The sequence below is a fragment of the Oncorhynchus gorbuscha genome, unplaced genomic scaffold (genome assembly GCF_021184085.1).
Source record: "Oncorhynchus gorbuscha isolate QuinsamMale2020 ecotype Even-year unplaced genomic scaffold, OgorEven_v1.0 Un_scaffold_2751, whole genome shotgun sequence".
Taxonomy (NCBI): Eukaryota; Metazoa; Chordata; class Actinopteri; order Salmoniformes; family Salmonidae; genus Oncorhynchus; species Oncorhynchus gorbuscha.
Window position 1 is genome coordinate 35,001 of NW_025747177.1, and position 17,063 is coordinate 52,063.

Here is a 17,063-nt window from a genome sequence, read left to right on the forward strand (position 1 = left end):
CGTAATTGGGGGCCAGTTGCTCCAGCTATACTACTGTACGGGCGCAAGTACATGGCTAATGAGTCATTAAGAGGCCATCTACGCAAAACATGAAGATTTTACACTATTGTGGAGAGATGTACTGTTAGGATTCTTTACATACAATAGAAAATAAACGGAATCATTTTTATGTCATTAATTTCATTATTCTTTTGGCCAAATTTCATATACACAAATGTAAATTTACAAACAGAAAACCACATTTTCGTACCCTACAAAAAGAAATGGAACTGTATTTTAAGACGGTTAAATGCTCTACTAACAAAAAAAAGCTGTTAGAATTGTAAGTATATGCATGTCCCTTAAGGTCCTTGTGTAATTGTAATGTGATATTGTACCCCCTGGCCCCGCCCCCAGCCCCGCCCCATAGCCCCGCCCCTAGCTCGATTGTCTATTGTTTGTAATCTATGTATGCTTGTGTTCCCTCATGTGCTTTATGTATTGATTTGATATTAATTTAAAAAATAAAATAAAAAATAAAAATGTCGTAAAATACAATGTAGCTGACACGAGTTGATAAATCCTTGTTCTTGAACGTTGTAAACACCCGTCTTTAAATCATGGTCCCCTAGCTGGTCCTCCCTGGAAATGTCCTACTTTGTCTTCAAACTACTGTCGTTGGCTGGCTATTGTTTCATAAATAAATAACTTGACTGTCAATCAATGTATCTGAAGTTGGAAAAGGGAGGGGGGTGATGTACATAGCTAGAGAAACCATGGTTAACTGTCTAGTTAGTGTTTTCCAGAGAGATCTACAGTAGTGAGTTGCATCATGTTTTAGTAGACATGATAACGTTTGGTCTACAGTATCCACCCCGAATTATTTTATTTTTTAGCTGTGTACTATAACAATTAAAGTTAGTTAGGGAACTTGGGCCCCCAAAAAAATCAGGAAGTTAAGAAACGTTTGAGTTGTTTTGAAGTAAACGAGCTATAATTGTTTATAACTTGACAACTTACCTTGTCAAACTGCAGCCACTGATTAATGGCTTGGTCCAATTTACTGTCACCAGTCGAGGATAAAACATTCTCCATATTGTTCCTTTTCAGCACCAAAACTTATATTTTTATGACTGTTGAGTTGTACTTACGCATTAATAAGAGAAAAATATCTCGATTTTAAAAAAGAAAATCAATGTGAGTTCCCAGGTTCACTTCCGTGTTCAGTGTAAACGGACAAAAACGAGAGACGGAGGCGGTTGATTAAAACGAACTCTAATTGGTCAATGGACTGGACGGGGCTTGCACTTCCGCTTGCGTCACACGTTTTTTTCCTGACGTATGGAGAGAAAAAGTAACGTCAACCTCTCTGCTTTTTAAAATGTTTAAAAAAAAATAGACTTTGTTTTTTTAATCGAGTCTCTGAAACGGCTAAATAATAAGAAACGCTTGTCTAAAGTCAAATATTATAACGAATTATTTTCTGAATTAGGTGTCATTGTCTCATTCTCTATATTCTGTCATAATTAATTCCTGTTTTTATGTCTGTCTGTTATATTTTAAACTTAACCACACTACTGACCTTATGCCTAACCTTAAATTAAGAGCAAAAAGGAAAGTTTTCATGAATTTCAATAAATCCAATTCCCTACTCTGCGGCTGTGGTAACTAGTGGAAACCCGTTTTTTGGTCACGCTTCCCAAGAAATGCTGGCGACCACGACAGAGGTCAAAGTTCAGTTGGCTTGGGGGTGTGGTTTGATGTGGGTGTTTCTTGGCTGTGTTTTTACCACAACCATCTGTCAGAGCCTTGTGCTGTGGAGGGTCAGTATAGTGGAGGGTCAGTATAGTGGAGGGTCAGTATAGTGGAGGGTCAGTATAGTGGGGGTCAGTATAGTGGAGGGTCAGTATAGTGGGGGTCAGTATAGTGGAGGGTCAGTATAGTGGAGGGTCAGTAGGGTCAGTATAGTGGAGGGTCAGTATAGTGGAGGGTCAGTATAGTGGAGGGTCAGTATAGTGGAGGGTCAGTATAGTGGAGGGTCAGTATAGTGGAGGGTCAGTATAGTGGAGGGTCAGTATAGTGGAGGGTCAGTATAGTGGAGGGTCAGTATAGTGGAGGGTCAGTATAGTGGAGGGTCAGTATAGTGGAGGGTCAGTATAGTGGAGGGTCAGTATAGTGGAGGGTCAGTATAGTGGAGGGTCAGTATAGTGGAGGGTCAGTATAGTGGAGGGTCAGTATAGTGGAGGGTCAGTATAGTGGAGGGTCAGTATAGTGGAGGGGAGGGTCAGTATAGTGGAGGGTCAGTAGTGGAGGGTAGTGGAGGGTCAGTATAGTGGAGGGTCAGTATAGTGGAGGGTCAGTATAGTGGAGGGTCAGTATAGTGGAGGGTCAGTATAGTGGAGGGTCAGTATAGTGGAGGGTCAGTATAGTGGAGGGTCAGTATAGTGGAGGGTCAGTATAGTGGAGGGTCAGTATAGTGGAGGGTCAGTATAGTGGAGGGTCAGTATAGTGGTCAGTATAGTGGAGGGTCAGTATAGTGGAGGGTCAGTATAGTGGAGGGTCAGTATAGTGGAGGGTCAGTATAGTGGAGGGTCAGTATAGTGGAGGGTCAGTATAGTGGAGGGTCAGTATAGTGGAGGGTCAGTATAGTGGAGGGTCAGTAGTGGAGGGTCAGTATAGTGGAGGGTCAGTATAGTGGAGGGTCAGTATAGTGGAGGGTCAGTATAGTGGAGGGTCAGTATAGTGGAGGGTCAGTATAGTGGAGGGTCAGTATAGTGGAGGGTCAGTATAGTGGAGGGTCAGTATAGTGGAGGGTCAGTATAGTGGAGGGTCAGTATAGTGGAGGGTCAGTATAGTGGAGGGTCAGTATAGTGGAGGGTCAGTATAGTAGGGTCAGTATAGTGGAGGGTCAGTATAGTGGAGGGTCAGTATAGGGTCAGGGGTCAGTATAGTGGAGGGTCAGTATAGTGGAGGGTCAGTATAGTGGAGGGTCAGTATAGTGGAGGGTCAGTATAGTGGTCAGGGTCAGTATAGTGGAGGGTCAGTATAGTGGAGGGTCAGTATAGTGGAGGGTCAGTATAGTGGAGGGTAGTATAGTGGAGGGTCAGTATAGTGGAGGGTCAGAGTGGAGGGGTATAGTGGAGGGTCAGTATAGTGGAGGGTCAGGAGGGTCAGTATAGTGGAGGGTCAGTATAGTGGAGGGTGGAGTGGGGGTCAGTATAGTGGAGGGTCAGTATAGTGGAGGGTCAGTATAGTGGAGGGTCAGTATAGTGGAGGGTCAGTATAGTGGAGGGTCAGTATAGTGGAGGGTAGTATAGTGGAGGGTCAGTATAGTGGAGGGTCAGTATAGTGGAGTGGAGGGTCAGTATAGTGGGGGTCAGTATAGTGGAGGGTCAGTATAGTGGAGGGTCAGTATAGTGGAGGGTCAGTATAGTGGAGGGTCAGTATAGTGGAGGGGTATAGTGGAGGGTCAGTATAGTGGAGGGTCAGTATAGTGGAGGGTCAGTATAGTGGAGGGTCAGTATAGTGGAGGGTCAGTATAGTGGAGGGTCAGTATAGTGGAGGGTCAGTATAGTGGAGGGTCAGTATAGTGGAGGGTCAGTATAGTGGAGGGTCAGTATAGTGGAGGGTCAGTATAGTGGAGGGTCAGTATAGTGGAGGGTCAGTATAGTGGAGGGTCAGTATAGTGGAGGGTCAGTATAGTGGAGGGTCAGTATAGTGGAGGGTCAGTATAGTGGAGGGTCAGTATAGTGGAGGGTCAGTATAGTGGAGGGTCAGTATAGTGGAGGGTCAGTATAGTGGAGGGTCAGTATAGTGGAGGGTCAGTATAGTGGAGGGTCAGTATAGTGGAGGGGAGTGGGGTCAGTATAGTGGAGGGTCAGTATAGTGGAGGGTCAGTATAGTGGAGGGTCAGTATAGTGGAGGGTCAGTATAGTGGAGGGTCAGTATAGTGGGGGTCAGTATAGTGGAGGGTCAGTATAGTGGAGGGTCAGTATAGTGGGAGGGTCAGTATAGTGGAGGGTCAGTAGTAGGGTGGAGGGTCAGTATAGTGGAGGGTCAGTATAGTGGAGGGTCAGTATAGTGGAGGGTCAGTATAGTGGAGGGTCAGTATAGTGGAGTGGAGGGTCAGTATAGTGGAGGGTCAGTATAGTGGAGGGTCAGTATAGTGGAGGGTCAGTATAGTGGAGGGTCAGTATAGTGGAGGGTCAGTATAGTGGAGGGTCAGTATAGTGGAGGGTCAGTATAGTGGAGGGTCAGTATAGTGGAGGGTCAGTATAGTGGAGGGTCAGTATAGTGGAGGGTCAGTATAGTGGAGGGTCAGTATAGTGGAGGGTCAGTATAGTGGAGGGTCAGTATAGTGGAGGGTCAGTATAGTGGAGGGTCAGTATAGTGGAGGGTCAGTATAGTGGAGGGTCAGTATAGTGGAGGGTCAGTATAGTGGAGGGTCAGTATAGTGGAGGGGAGTGGAGGGTCAGTATAGTGGAGGGTCAGAGTGGAGGGTCAGTATAGTGGAGGGTCAGTATAGTGGAGGGTCAGTATAGTGGAGGGTCAGTATAGTGGAGGGTCAGTATAGTGGAGGGTCAGTATAGTGGAGGGTCAGTATAGTGGAGGGTCAGTATAGTGGAGGGTCAGTATAGTGGAGGGTCAGTATAGTGGAGGGTCAGTATAGTGGAGGGTCAGTATAGTGGAGGGTCAGTATAGTGGAGGGTCAGTATAGTGGAGGGTCAGTATAGTGGAGGGTCAGTATAGTGGAGGGTCAGTATAGTGGAGGGTCAGTATAGTGTCAGTATAGGGTCAGTATAGTGGAGGGTCAGTATAGTGGAGGGTCAGTATAGTGGAGGGTCAGTATAGTGGAGGGTCAGTATAGTGGAGGGTCAGTATAGTGGAGGGTCAGTATAGTGGAGGGTCAGTATAGTGGAGGGTCAGTATAGTGGAGGGTCAGTATAGTGGAGGGTCAGTATAGTGGGGGTCAGTATAGTGGAGGGTCAGTATAGTGGAGGGTCAGTATAGTGGAGGGTCAGTATAGTGGAGGGTCAGTATAGTGGAGGGTCAGTATAGTGGGGGGTCAGGTGGTCAGTATAGTGGAGGGTCAGTATAGTGGAGGGTCAGTAGTGGAGGGTCAGTATAGTGGGGGTCAGTATAGTGGAGGGTCAGTATAGTGGAGGGTCAGTATAGTGGGGGGTCAGTATAGTGGAGGGTCAGTATAGTGGAGGGTCAGTATAGTGGTATAGTGGGGTCAGTATAGTGGAGGGTCAGTATAGTGGAGGGTCAGTATAGTAGGGTCAGTATAGTGGAGGGTCAGTATAGTGGAGGGTCAGTATAGTGGAGGGTCAGTATAGTGGAGGGTCAGTATAGTGGGGGTCAGTATAGTGGAGGGTCAGTATAGTGGAGGGTCAGTATAGTGGAGGGTCAGTATAGTGGAGGGTCAGTATAGTGGAGGGTCAGTATAGTGGAGGGTCAGTATAGTGGAGGGTCAGTATAGTGGAGGGTCAGTATAGTGGAGGGTCAGTATAGTGGGGGTCAGTATAGTGGAGGGTCAGTATAGTGGAGGGTCAGTATAGTGGGGGTCAGTATAGTGGAGGGTCAGTATAGTGGAGGGTCAGTATAGTGGGGGTCAGTATAGTGGAGGGTCAGTATAGTGGAGGGTCAGTATAGTGGAGGGTCAGTATAGTGGAGGGTCAGTATAGTGGAGGGTCAGTATAGTGGAGGGTCAGTATAGTGGAGGGTCAGTATAGTGGAGGGTCAGTATAGTGGGGGTGGGAGGGTCAGTATAGTGGGGGTCAGTATAGTGGAGGGTCAGTATAGTGTCAGTATAGTGGGGGGGTCAGTATAGTGGTATGTTGTACCTTCTAGGAGGGTCAGAGGGTCAGTATAGTGGAGGGTCAGTATAGTGGAGGGTCAGTATAGTGGAGGGTCAGTATAGTGGAGGGTCAGTATAGTGGAGGGTCAGTATAGTGGTCAGTATAGTGGAGGGTCAGTATAGTGGAGGGTCAGTATAGTGGAGGGTCAGTATAGTGGGGGTCAGTATAGTGGAGGGTCAGTATAGTGGAGGGTCAGTATAGTGGAGGGTCAGTATAGTGGAGGGTCAGTATAGTGGAGGGTCAGTATAGTGGAGGGTCAGTATAGTGGAGGGTCAGTATAGTGGAGGGTCAGTATAGTGGAGGGTCAGTATAGTGGAGGGTCAGTATAGTGGAGGGTCAGTATAGTGGAGGGTGTAGTGGGGGTCAGTATAGTGGAGGGTCAGTATAGTGGGGGTCAGTATAGTGGGTCAGTATAGTGGAGGGTAGTTAGTGGAGGGTCAGTATAGTGGAGGGTCAGTATAGTGGGTGGAGGGTCAGTATAGTGGGGGTCAGTATAGTGGAGTGGTCAGTATAGTGGAGGGTCAGTATAGTGGAGGGTCAGTATAGTGGGTGTCTGGAGGGTCAGTATAGTGGGTGCTGTGGTGTACCTGGAGGGTCAGTATAGTGGAGGGTCAGTATAGTGGGTGCTGTGGTATGTTGTAGGGTCAGTATAGTGGGTGGTCAGTATAGTGGAGGGTCAGTATAGTGGAGGGTCAGTATAGTGGGTCAGTATAGTGGAGGGTCAGTATAGTGGGGGTCAGTAGGGTCAGGAGGGTCAGTATAGTGGGAGGGTCAGTATAGTGGAGTGGGGGTCAGTATAGTGGGTGCTGTGGTATGTTGTACCTTCTAGGAGGGTCAGTATAGTGGGTGGTCAGTATAGTGGGTGGTCAGTATAGTGGAGGGTCAGTATAGTGGAGGGTCAGTATAGTGGAGGGTCAGTATAGTGGGGGGTCAGTATAGTGGTAGTGGGGGTCAGTATAGTGGAGGGTCAGTATAGTGGAGGGTCAGTATAGTGGGGGTCAGTATAGTGGAGGGTCAGTATAGTGGAGGGTCAGTATAGTGGAGGGTCAGTATAGTGGGGGTCAGTATAGTGGAGGGTCAGTATAGTGGAGGGTCAGTATAGTGGAGGGTCAGTATAGTGGAGGGTCAGTATAGTGGGTGGTCAGTATAGTGGTGGTCAGTATAGTGGGTGGTCAGTATAGTGGGTGCTGTGGTATGTTGTCCCTTCTAGGAGGGTCAGTATAGTGGGTGCTGTGGTATGTTGTCCCTTCTAGGAGGGTCAGTATAGTGGGTGGTCAGTATAGTGGAGGGTCAGTATAGTGGGTGCTGTGGTATGTTGTACCTTCTAGGAGGGTCAGTATATTGGGTGCTGTGGTATGTTGTAGCTTCTAGGAGGGTCAGTATAGTGGGTGCTGTGGTATGTTGTACCTTCTAGGAGGGTCAGTATAGTGGGTGCTGTGGTATGTTGTACCTTCTAGGAGGGTCAGTATAGTGGGTGCTGTGGTATGTTGTAGCTTCTAGGAGGGTCAGTATATTGGGTGCTGTGGTATGTTGTAGCTTCTAGGAGGGTCAGTATAGTGGGTGCTGTGGTATGTTGTACCTTCTAGGAGGGTCAGTATAGTGGGTGGTCAGTATAGTGGAGGGTCAGTATAGTGGAGGGTCAGTATAGTGGGGGGTCAGTATAGTGGAGGGTCAGTATAGTGGGTGGTCAGTATAGTGGAGGGTCAGTATAGTGGGTGGTCAGTATAGTGGAGGGTCAGTATAGTGGGTGGTCAGTATAGTGGAGGGTCAGTATAGTGGAGGGTCAGTATAGTGGGTGGTCAGTATATTGGGTGCTGTGGTATGTTGTAGCTTCTAGGAGGGTCAGTATAGTGGAGGGTCAGTATAGTGGGTGCTGTGGTATGTTGTACCTTCTAGGAGGGTCAGTATAGTGGGGGGTCAGTATAGTGGAGGGTCTGTATAGTGGGTGCTGTGGTATGTTGTACCTTCTAGGAGGGTCAGTATAGTGGAGGGTCAGTCTTCTTTAATAGATTGACAGGATGTAGTCTCTAGAACGGTGATAACAGGTCTCTGAAACCTCTCCTTTAATAAATTGACAAAAACCTCTCCTTTAATAGATTGACAGAAACCTCTCCTTTAATATATTGACAGAAACCTCTCCTTTAATAGATTGACAGGATGTAGAACGGTGATAACAGGTCTCTGAAACCTCTCCTTTAATAAATTGACAGGATGTAGAACGGTGATAACAGGTCTCTGAAACCTCTCCTTTAATAAATTGACAGAAACCTCTCCTTTAATAGATTGACAGGATGTAGAACGGTGATAACAGGTCTCTGAAACCTCTCCTTTAATAAATTGACAGAAACCTCTCCTTTAATAGATTGACAGGATGTAGAACGGTGATAACAGGTCTCTGAAACCTCTCCTTTAATAAATTGACAGAAACCTCTCCTTTAATAGATTGACAGGATGTAGAACGGTGATAACAGGTCTCTGAAACCTCTCCTTTAATAAATTGACAGAAACCTCTCCTTTAATAAATTGACAGAAACCTCTCCTTTAATAGATTGACAGGATGTAGAACGGTGATAACAGGTCTCTGAAACCTCTCCTTTAATAAATTGGCAGAAACCTCTCTTTTAATATATTGACAGAAACCTCTCCTTTAATAGATTGACAGAAACCTCTCCTTTAATAGATTGGCAGAAATCTCTCCTTTAATAGATTGACAGGATGTAGAACGGTGAAACCTCTCCTTTAATAAAACAGAATGAGTCCTTCAAAGACACACACACGCACTAATTCTCTCTCTCACACACACACACACACACACACACACACACACACACACACACACACACACACACACACACACACACACACACACACACACACACACACACACACACACACACACACACACACACACACACACACACAATCTCCCTCGCATACACAAACATTTGTACTGTACACGAAAGCTTTGCCAAAATGTATGACATATGCACTCTACCCCCCCATACCTCTCCATGTTACCTCCTAGGTATCCTCTGATGAGGACCACCCCCCCCTATCTCCTAGGTATCCTCTGATGAGGACCCCCCTATCTCCTAGGTTTCCTCTGATGAGGACCACCCCCCTATCTCCTAGGTATCCTCTGATGAGGACCACCCCCCTATCTCCTAGGTATCCTCTGATGAGGACCACCCCCCTATCTCCTAGGTATCCTCTGATGAGGACCACCCCCCACCCCCCTATCTCCTAGGTATCCTCTGATGAGGACCCCCCCCTATCTCCTAGGTATCCTCTGTTTGATGAGGACCCCCCCCTATCTCCTAGGTTTCCTCTGTTTGATGAGGACCACCCCCCCCTATCTCCTAGGTATCCTCTGTTTGATGAGGACCACCCCCCCCCCCTATCTCCTAGGTTTCCTCTGTTTGATGAGGAACAGGTTTTCGTCCGTGGGGAACAAATTCTCCTCCTTAGCAGCCTTCCTGTCTCTCCCGTTCTCTCTCTTCTTCTTCTTCTTCTTACTCGCTCCCTTCGTCGCAGCCCCAAACAGACGGTCGGGGGTGTGGGAGGCGGGGCCCTTGGGATGGAAGGTAGGAGGAGCTCCGGCCGAGGGGGGAGGGCCCTTGGGCCCCTTCTTCTTCCTCTTGGAGGAGGGGCCTTGTCCTCGGGGGAAGTCAAGAGACTCGTCTGCGGCAGCGGCCATTTTGTTTTTGGCCGTTTTCCGTTTTTTCTTCTTCTGCCCTTCCTGACTCCCCGGCTGGTTCCTGTCAGCCATGTTGGATTTGGGCGTGGCTGAAGCTGTGGGTTAGGGAGAGGTGGCGAGGAGGGGAAAAGAGGGGAGGTGGGGAGGAGGGAAGGAGAGGAGAGGGGGAGAGGAGGGGAGGAAAGAAAAGGAGAGAAGGAGGGAAGGAGAGGTGGGGAGGAGAGAAGGAGGGAAGGAGAGGTGGGGAGGAGGGAAGGAGAGGGGGAGGAGAGGAGAGGGGGAGAGGAGGGGAGGAATGGAATGGTGGAGTGGAGAGGTCTGATTAAAGCAGCCGATAGCAAATCAAACAGATCCCAGAGCAGACTAACAGATCCCAGAGCAGACTAACAGATCCCAGAGCAGACTAACAGATCCCAGAGCAGACTAACAGATCCCAGAGCAGACTAACAGATCCCAGAGCAGACTAACAGATCCCAGAGCAGACTAACAGATCCCAGAGCAGACTAACAGATCCTAGAGCAGACTAACAGATCCCAGAGCAGACTAACAGATCCCAGAGCAGACTAACAGATCCTAGAGCAGACTAACAGATCCTAGAGCAGACTAACAGATCCTAGAGCAGACTAACAGATCCCAGAGCAGACTAACAGATCCTAGAGCAGACTAACAGATCCCAGAGCAGACTAACAGATCCTAGAGCAGACTAACAGATCCTAGAGCAGACTAACAGATCCTAGAGCAGACTAACAGATCCCAGAGCAGACTAACAGATCCTAGAGCAGACTAACAGATCCTAGAGCAGACTAACAGATCCTAGAGCAGACTAACATATCCTAGAGCAGACTAACAGATCCTAGAGCAGACTAACAGATCCCAGAGCAGACTAACAGATCCTAGAGCAGACTAACAGATCCTAGAGCAGACTAACAGATCCCAGAGCAGACTAACAGATCCCAGAGCAGACTAACAGATCCTAGAGCAGATCCTAGAGCAGACTAACAGATCCCAGAGCAGACTAACAGATCCCAGAGCAGACTAACAGATCCTAGAGCAGATCCTAGAGCAGACTAACAGATCCTAGAGCTGACTAACAGATCCTAGAGCAGACTAACAGACCCGAGAGCAGACTAACAGATCCCAAAGCAGACTAACAGATCCTAGAGCAGACTAACAGATCCTAGAGCAGACTAACAGATCCCAGAGCAGACTAACAGATCCTAGAGCAGACTAACAGATCCTAGAGCAGACTAACAGATCCTAGAGCAGACTAACAGATCCTAGAGCAGACTAACAGATCCTAGAGCAGACTAACAGATCCTAGAGCAGACTAACAGATCCTAGAGCAGACTAACAGATCCTAGAGCAGACTAACAGATCCTAGAGCAGATCCTAGAGCAGACTAACAGATCCTAGAGCAGATCCTAGAGCAGACTAACAGATCCCAGAGCAGACTAACAGATCCCAGAGCAGACTAACAGATCCTAGAGCAGACTAACAGATCCCAGAGCAGACTAACAGATCCTAGAGCAGACTAACAGATCCTAGAGCAGACTAACAGATCCCAGAGCAGACTAACAGATCCCAGAGCAGACTAACAGATCCCAGAGCAGACTAACAGATCCCAGAGCAGACTAACAGATCCCAGAGCAGACTAACAGACCCCAGAGCAGACTAAAATCCCATTACGGTCCACATTAATACAACTAGAAGATGGTACCTGGAGTGAAACACTTCCCCTCTCTGCTCTCCTTTAGTTTGCGTTTAGGAGTCCAGGGTTTCTCCTGGCCACCGCTGAACCTGATGTGGGTACGGCTAGGAGTAGCACTATGGTAGGGTTTAGGGGGGTAGTTCTGGTACGGCCTGTAGCTCGGGTTAGAGTCGGTTCTCTGGCGTTTGCCCGACGGATCGTCCTGGGCGTCACCGTCTGGTGAGACCTGACACGGAAACAGGCCTGCATCCTTCAACTCTACAGAGAGAGAGATGGAGGGATGGAGAGAGAGAGAGCGAGAGATGGAGAGAGAGAGAGAGAGGGATGGAGAGAGAGAGAGGGATGGAGAGAGAGAGAGGGATGGAGAGAGAGAGAGAGGGAGAGAGAGACGGAGGGATGAGAGAGAGAGAGCGAGAGATGGAGAGAGAGGGATGGAGAGAGAGAGAGGGATGGAGAGAGAGAGAGGGATGGAGAGAGAGAGAGGGATGAGGGAGAGAGAGGGATGGAGAGAGAGAGAGGGATGGAGAGAGAGAGAGGGATGGAGAGAGAGAGAGGGATGGAGGGAGAGAGAGGGATGGAGGGAGAGGGATGGAGAGAGAGAGAGGGATGGAGAGAGAGAGAGGGATGGAGAGAGAGGGATGGAGAGAGAGACGGAGGGATGGAGAGAGAGGGAGAGAGAGAGAGAGGGATGGAGAGAGAGAGAGGGATGGAGGGAGAGAGAGGGATGGAGAGAGAGAGGGATGGAGAGAGAGACGGAGGGATGGAGAGAGAGGGATGGAGAGAGAGAGGGATGGAGAGAGAGACAGAGGGATGGAGGGAGAGAGAGACGGAGGGATGGAGAGAGGGATGGAGAGAGATAGAGGGATGGAGAGAGAGAGGGATGGAGAGAGAGAGCGAGAGATGGAGAGAGAGCGAGAGATGGAGAGAGGGATGGAGAGAGAGAGAGGGATGGAGAGAGAGAGGGATGGAGAGAGAGAGAGGGATGGAGAGAGAGACGGAGGGATGGAGAGAGAGGGATGGAGAGAGAGGGATGGAGAGAGAGACGGAGGGATGGAGAGAGAGACAGAGGGATGGAGAGAGAGACGGAGGGATGGAGAGAGGGATGGAGAGAGAGAGAGGGATGGAGAGAGAGAGGGATGGAGAGAGAGAGGGATGGAGAGAGAGAGGGATGGAGAGAGAGAGGGATGGAGAGAGAGGGATGGAGAGAGAGAGGGATGGAGAGAGAGAGGGATGGAGAGAGAGAGGGATGGAGAGAGAGAGGGATGGAGAGAGAGAGAGAGGGATGGAGAGAGAGAGGGATGGAGAGAGAGAGAGACAGAGGGATGGAGAGAGAGACAGAGGGATGGAGAGAGAGAGAGGGATGGAGAGAGAGAGAGGGATGGAGAGAGAGACGGAGGGATGGAGAGAGAGACAGAGGGATGGAGAGAGAGGGATGGAGAGAGAGACGGAGGGATGGAGAGAGAGAGATGGAGAGAGAGGGATGGAGACAGAGGGATGGAGAGAGAGACGGAGGGATGGAGAGAGAGACGGAGGGATGGAGAGAGAGAGATGGAGAGAGAGAGATGGAGAGAGAGGGATGGAGAGAGAGGGATGGAGAGAGAGAGAGAGAGGGATGAGAGAGAGAGAGGGATGGAGAGAGAGGGATGGAGAGAGAGACAGAGGGATGGAGAGAGAGACAGAGGGATGGAGAGAGAGGGATGGGAGAGAGAGAGAGGGATGAGAGAGAGAGGGATGGAGAGAGAGGGATGAGGGATGGAGAGAGATGGAGAGAGAGGGATGGAGAGAGAGGGATGGAGAGAGAGAGAGAGAGAGGGATGGAGAGAGAGAGAGAGGGATGGAGAGAGAGGGAGGAGGAGAGAGAGGGATGGAGAGAGGGATGGAGAGAGAGGGATGGAGAGAGAGGGATGGAGAGAGAGGGATGGAGAGAGAGGGATGGAGAGAGAGGGATGGAGAGAGAGGGATGGAGAGAGAGGGATGGAGAGAGAGGGATGGAGAGAGAGGGATGGAGAGAGAGACAGAGGGATGGAGAGAGAGACAGAGGGATGGAGAGAGAGAGAGGGAGGGATGGAGAGAGAGGGATGGAGAGGGAGAGACGGAGGGATGGAGAGAGAGAGACGGAGGGATGGAGAGAGAGAGAGAGAGGGATGGAGAGAGAGAGAGGGATGGAGAGAGAGGAGAGGGAGATGGAGAGAGAGAGGGATGGAGAGAGAGAGAGGGGGAGGGATGGAGAGAGAGAGAGGGATGGAGAAAGAGAGAGGGAGGGATGAGAGAGAGAGAGAGAGGATGGAGAGAGAGAGAGAGGATGGAGAGAGAGAGAGGGATGGAGAGAGAGAGAGAGAGATGGAGAGGAGAGAGAGAGGGAGGAGATGGAGAGAGGGATGGAGAGGGAGAGACGGAGGGATGGAGAGAGAGACGGAGGGATGGAGAGAGAGAGAGAGAGGGATGGAGAGAGACACAGAGGGATGGAGAGAGAGAGAGAGAGAGAGAGAGAGAGACGGAGGGATGGAGAGAGGGATGGAGAGAGAGAGAGACGGAGGGATGGAGAGAGAGACGGAGGGATGGGAGAGAGAGACGGAGGGATGGAGAGAGAGAGAGAGGGAGGGATGGAGAGAGAGAGAGAGGGATGGAGAGAGAGAGAGGGGGAGGGATGGAGAGAGAGAGAGGGAGGGATGGAGAGAGAGACAGAGGGAGGGATGGAGAGAGAGAGGGGGAGGGATGGAGAGAGAGAGAGAGGGAGGGATGGAGAGAGAGAGAGACGGAGGGATGGAGAGAGAGAGAGAGAGGGATGGAGAGAGAGAGAGGGATGGAGGAGAGGAGAGGGAGGGATGGAGAGAGGGAGGGATGGAGAGAGAGAGAGGGGAGGGATGGAGAGAGAGAGAGGGGGAGGGAGGGATGAGAGAGAGGGAGGGATGGAGAGAGAGAGAGGGGGAGGGATAGAGAGAGAGGGAGAGGGATGGGAGAGAGAGAGAGAGAGAGAGAGAGAGGGAGGGATGGATGGAGTGGTAGGGAGAGAGAGATGGAGAGAGGGAGGGGGAAAGAGGGAGGGGGAAAGAGGGATGGGTGATGATTAATTCACTGTATCTTGTAAATCTTCCCATCACTACATTAGTTTAGTGTGTAATGAGGTGTCTGCACTGAGTTTAGTGTGTAATGAGGTGTGTGTAATGAGTTTAGTGTGTAATGAGGTGTCCGTGCTGAGTTTAGTGTGTAATGAGGTGTCTGTGCTGAGTTTAGTGTGTAATGAGGTGTCTGTGCTGAGTTTAGTGTGTAATGAGGTGTCTGTGCTGAGTTTAGTGTGTAATGAGGTGTCTGTGCTGAGTTTAGTGTGTAATGAGGTGTCTGTGTAATGAGGTGTCTGTGCTGAGTTTAGTGTGTAATGAGGTGTCTGTGTAATGAGGTGTCTGTGTCTGTGCTGAGTTTAGTGTGTAATGAGGTGTCTGTGCTGAGTTTAGTGTGTAATGAGGTGTCTGTGCTGAGTTTAGTGTGTAATGAGGTGTCTGTGCTGAGTTTAGTGTGTAATGAGGTGTCTGTGTAATGAGGTGTCTGTGCTGAGTTTAGTGTGTAATGAGGTGTCTGTGTAATGAGGTGTCTGTGCTGAGTTTAGTGTGTAATGAGGTGTCTGTGCTGAGTTTAGTGTGTAATGAGGTGTCTGTGTAATGAGGTGTCTGTGCTGAGTTTAGTGTGTAATGAGGTGTCTGTGCTGAGTTTAGTGTGTAATGAGGTGTCTGTGCTGAGTTTAGTGTGTAATGAGGTGTCTGTGCTGAGTTTAGTGTGTAATGAGGTGTCTGTGCTGAGTTTAGTGTGTAATGAGGTGTCTGTGCTGAGTTTAGTGTGTAATGAGGTGTCTGTGTAATGAGGTGTCTGTGCTGAGTTTAGTGTGTAATGAGGTGTCTGTGCTGAGTTTAGTGTGTAATGAGGTGTCTGTCTGAGAGTTTGAGGTGTCTGTGTGTAATGAGGTGTCTGTGCTGAGTTTAGTGTGTAATGAGGTGTCTGTGCTGAGTTTAGTGTGTAATGAGGTGTCTGTGCTGAGTTTAGTGTGTAATAAGGTGTCTGTGCTGAGTTTAGTGTGTAATGAGGTGTCTGTGCTGAGTTTAGTGTGTAATGAGGTGTCTGTGCTGAGTTTAGTGTGTAATGAGGTGTCTGTGCTGAGTTTAGTGTGTAATGAGGTGTCTGTGCTGAGTTTAGTGTGTGTGTCTAATGAGTGTGTCTGAGTTTGTGTAATGAGGTGTCTTTAGTTTGTGTAATGAGGTGTCTGTGCTGAGTTTAGTGTGTAATGAGGTGTCTGTGCTGAGTTTAGTGTGTAATGAGGTGTCTGTGCTGAGTTTAGTGTGTAATGAGGTGTCTGTGCTGAGTTTAGTGTGTAATGAGGTGTCTGTGCTGAGTTTAGTGTGTAATGAGGTGTCTGTGCTGAGTTTAGTGTGTAATGAGGTGTCTGTGCTGAGTTTAGTGTGTAATGAGGTGTCTGTGCTGAGTTTAGTGTGTAATGAGGTGTCTGTGCTGAGTTTAGTGTGTAATGAGGTGTCTGTGCTGAGTTTAGTGTGTAATGAGGTGTCTGTGCTGAGTTTAGTGTGTAATGAGGTGTCTGTGCTGAGTTTAGTGTGTAATGAGGTGTCTGTGCTGAGTTTAGTGTGTAATGAGGTGTCTGTGCTGAGTTTAGTGTGTAATGAGGTGTCTGTGTTGAGTTTAGTGTGTAATGAGGTGTCTGTACTGAGTTTAGTGTGTAATGAGGTGTCTGTGTTGAGTTTAGTGTGTAATGAGGTGTCTGTACTGAGTTTAGTGTGTAATGAGGTGTCTGTGCTGAGTTTACTGTGTAATGAGGTGTGTATTGAGGTGTGTGTGTGTGTGTGTGTGTGTGTGTTTATTGAGGTGTGTGTGTGTATTGAAGTGTGTGTTGAAGTGTGTGTGTGTGTTGAGGTGTGTGTGTGTGTACCTTGAACTCTGAGCTGAGCTCGGTAATCTCGGTTGCGGATGGAGAGGCGAGAGTCATATTGGTTGATGAAGGGAGAGTTGGGAGGGAAACACCCAAACATCCTCCTCACTGAGCAGTCCTACACACACACACACACACACACACACACACACACACACACACACACACACACACACACACACACACACACACACACACACACACACACACACACACACACACACACACACACACACACACACACACACACACACACACACACACACACACACACACACACACACAGAGACACACACACACACACAGAGACACACACACACAGAGAGACACACACACACACAGAGACACACATAGTAAATATCCAGGCCAGTTCAGATAGTATTGTAGAGAGATGAATCAGGGAGTACTTCCCAAAATGGCACCCTATTCCCTACATAGTGCACTACTTTTGACCAGAGGCCCTGTGGGTAGTGCACTGTCTAGGGGATAGAGGACAGAGCGGACAGATACTCACAAATCCAAAATGGCCCCTGAGAGAACAGTTATAACAGCAGGGGTTGGTCCTGGCGTTGTCCTCTCCTTCTACCACCAGTACAGGACCTGCCTTAGTCTGGGTGGGGAGAGATACAGGACCTGACTTAGTCTGGGAGGGAGAGAGATACAGGACCTGACTTAGTCTGGGAGGGGAGAGATACAGGACCTGACTTAGTCTGGGAGGAGAGAGATACGGGACCTGACTTAGTCTGGGAGGGAGAGAGATACAAGACCTGACTTAGTCTGGGAGGGAGAGAGATACAGGACCTGACTTAGTCTGGGAGGGGAGAGATACAGGACCTGACTTAGTCTGGGAGGAGAGAGATACGGGACCTGACTTAGTCTGGGAGGGAG

The 17,063-nt window shown here is 48.9% G+C and overlaps 1 protein-coding gene and 1 pseudogene across 1 annotated transcript; both read right to left on the reverse strand.

Moving 5' to 3' along the window:
* LOC124026533 overlaps positions 1 to 1,246 on the reverse strand; it is a 25,587-nt pseudogene extending 24,341 nt beyond the window's left edge.
* Positions 1,247 to 9,233: 7,987 nt separating this feature from the next.
* LOC124026534 (pollen-specific leucine-rich repeat extensin-like protein 1) lies at positions 9,234 to 16,842 on the reverse strand. Its single transcript, XM_046339445.1, has 4 exons — positions 16,690 to 16,842; positions 16,176 to 16,293; positions 11,255 to 11,503; positions 9,234 to 9,632 (listed from the first exon to the last, which is right to left on the reverse strand). The coding sequence occupies exons 2-4, from the start codon at positions 16,273 to 16,275 to the stop codon at positions 9,238 to 9,240; spliced, it is 744 nt and encodes a 247-aa protein (XP_046195401.1). The 5' UTR covers positions 16,276 to 16,293; positions 16,690 to 16,842; the 3' UTR covers positions 9,234 to 9,237.
* Between the last annotated feature and the right edge of the window lie 221 nt (positions 16,843 to 17,063).

Bases quoted from the DNA above. Each gene is read 5' to 3' on its own strand.
- LOC124026534 (XM_046339445.1), bottom strand. From the start codon at position 16,275: ATGTTTGGGTGTTTCCCTCCCAACTCTCCCTTCATCAACCAATATGAC. The intron at 11,504-16,175 runs GTACACACACAC...CTCTCTCTGTAG, and splicing joins AGCTCAGCTCAGAGTTCAAG to AGTTGAAGGATGCAGGCCTG. The intron at 9,633-11,254 runs GTACCATCTTCT...CCTAACCCACAG, and splicing joins GGGGAAGTGTTTCACTCCAG to CTTCAGCCACGCCCAAATCC.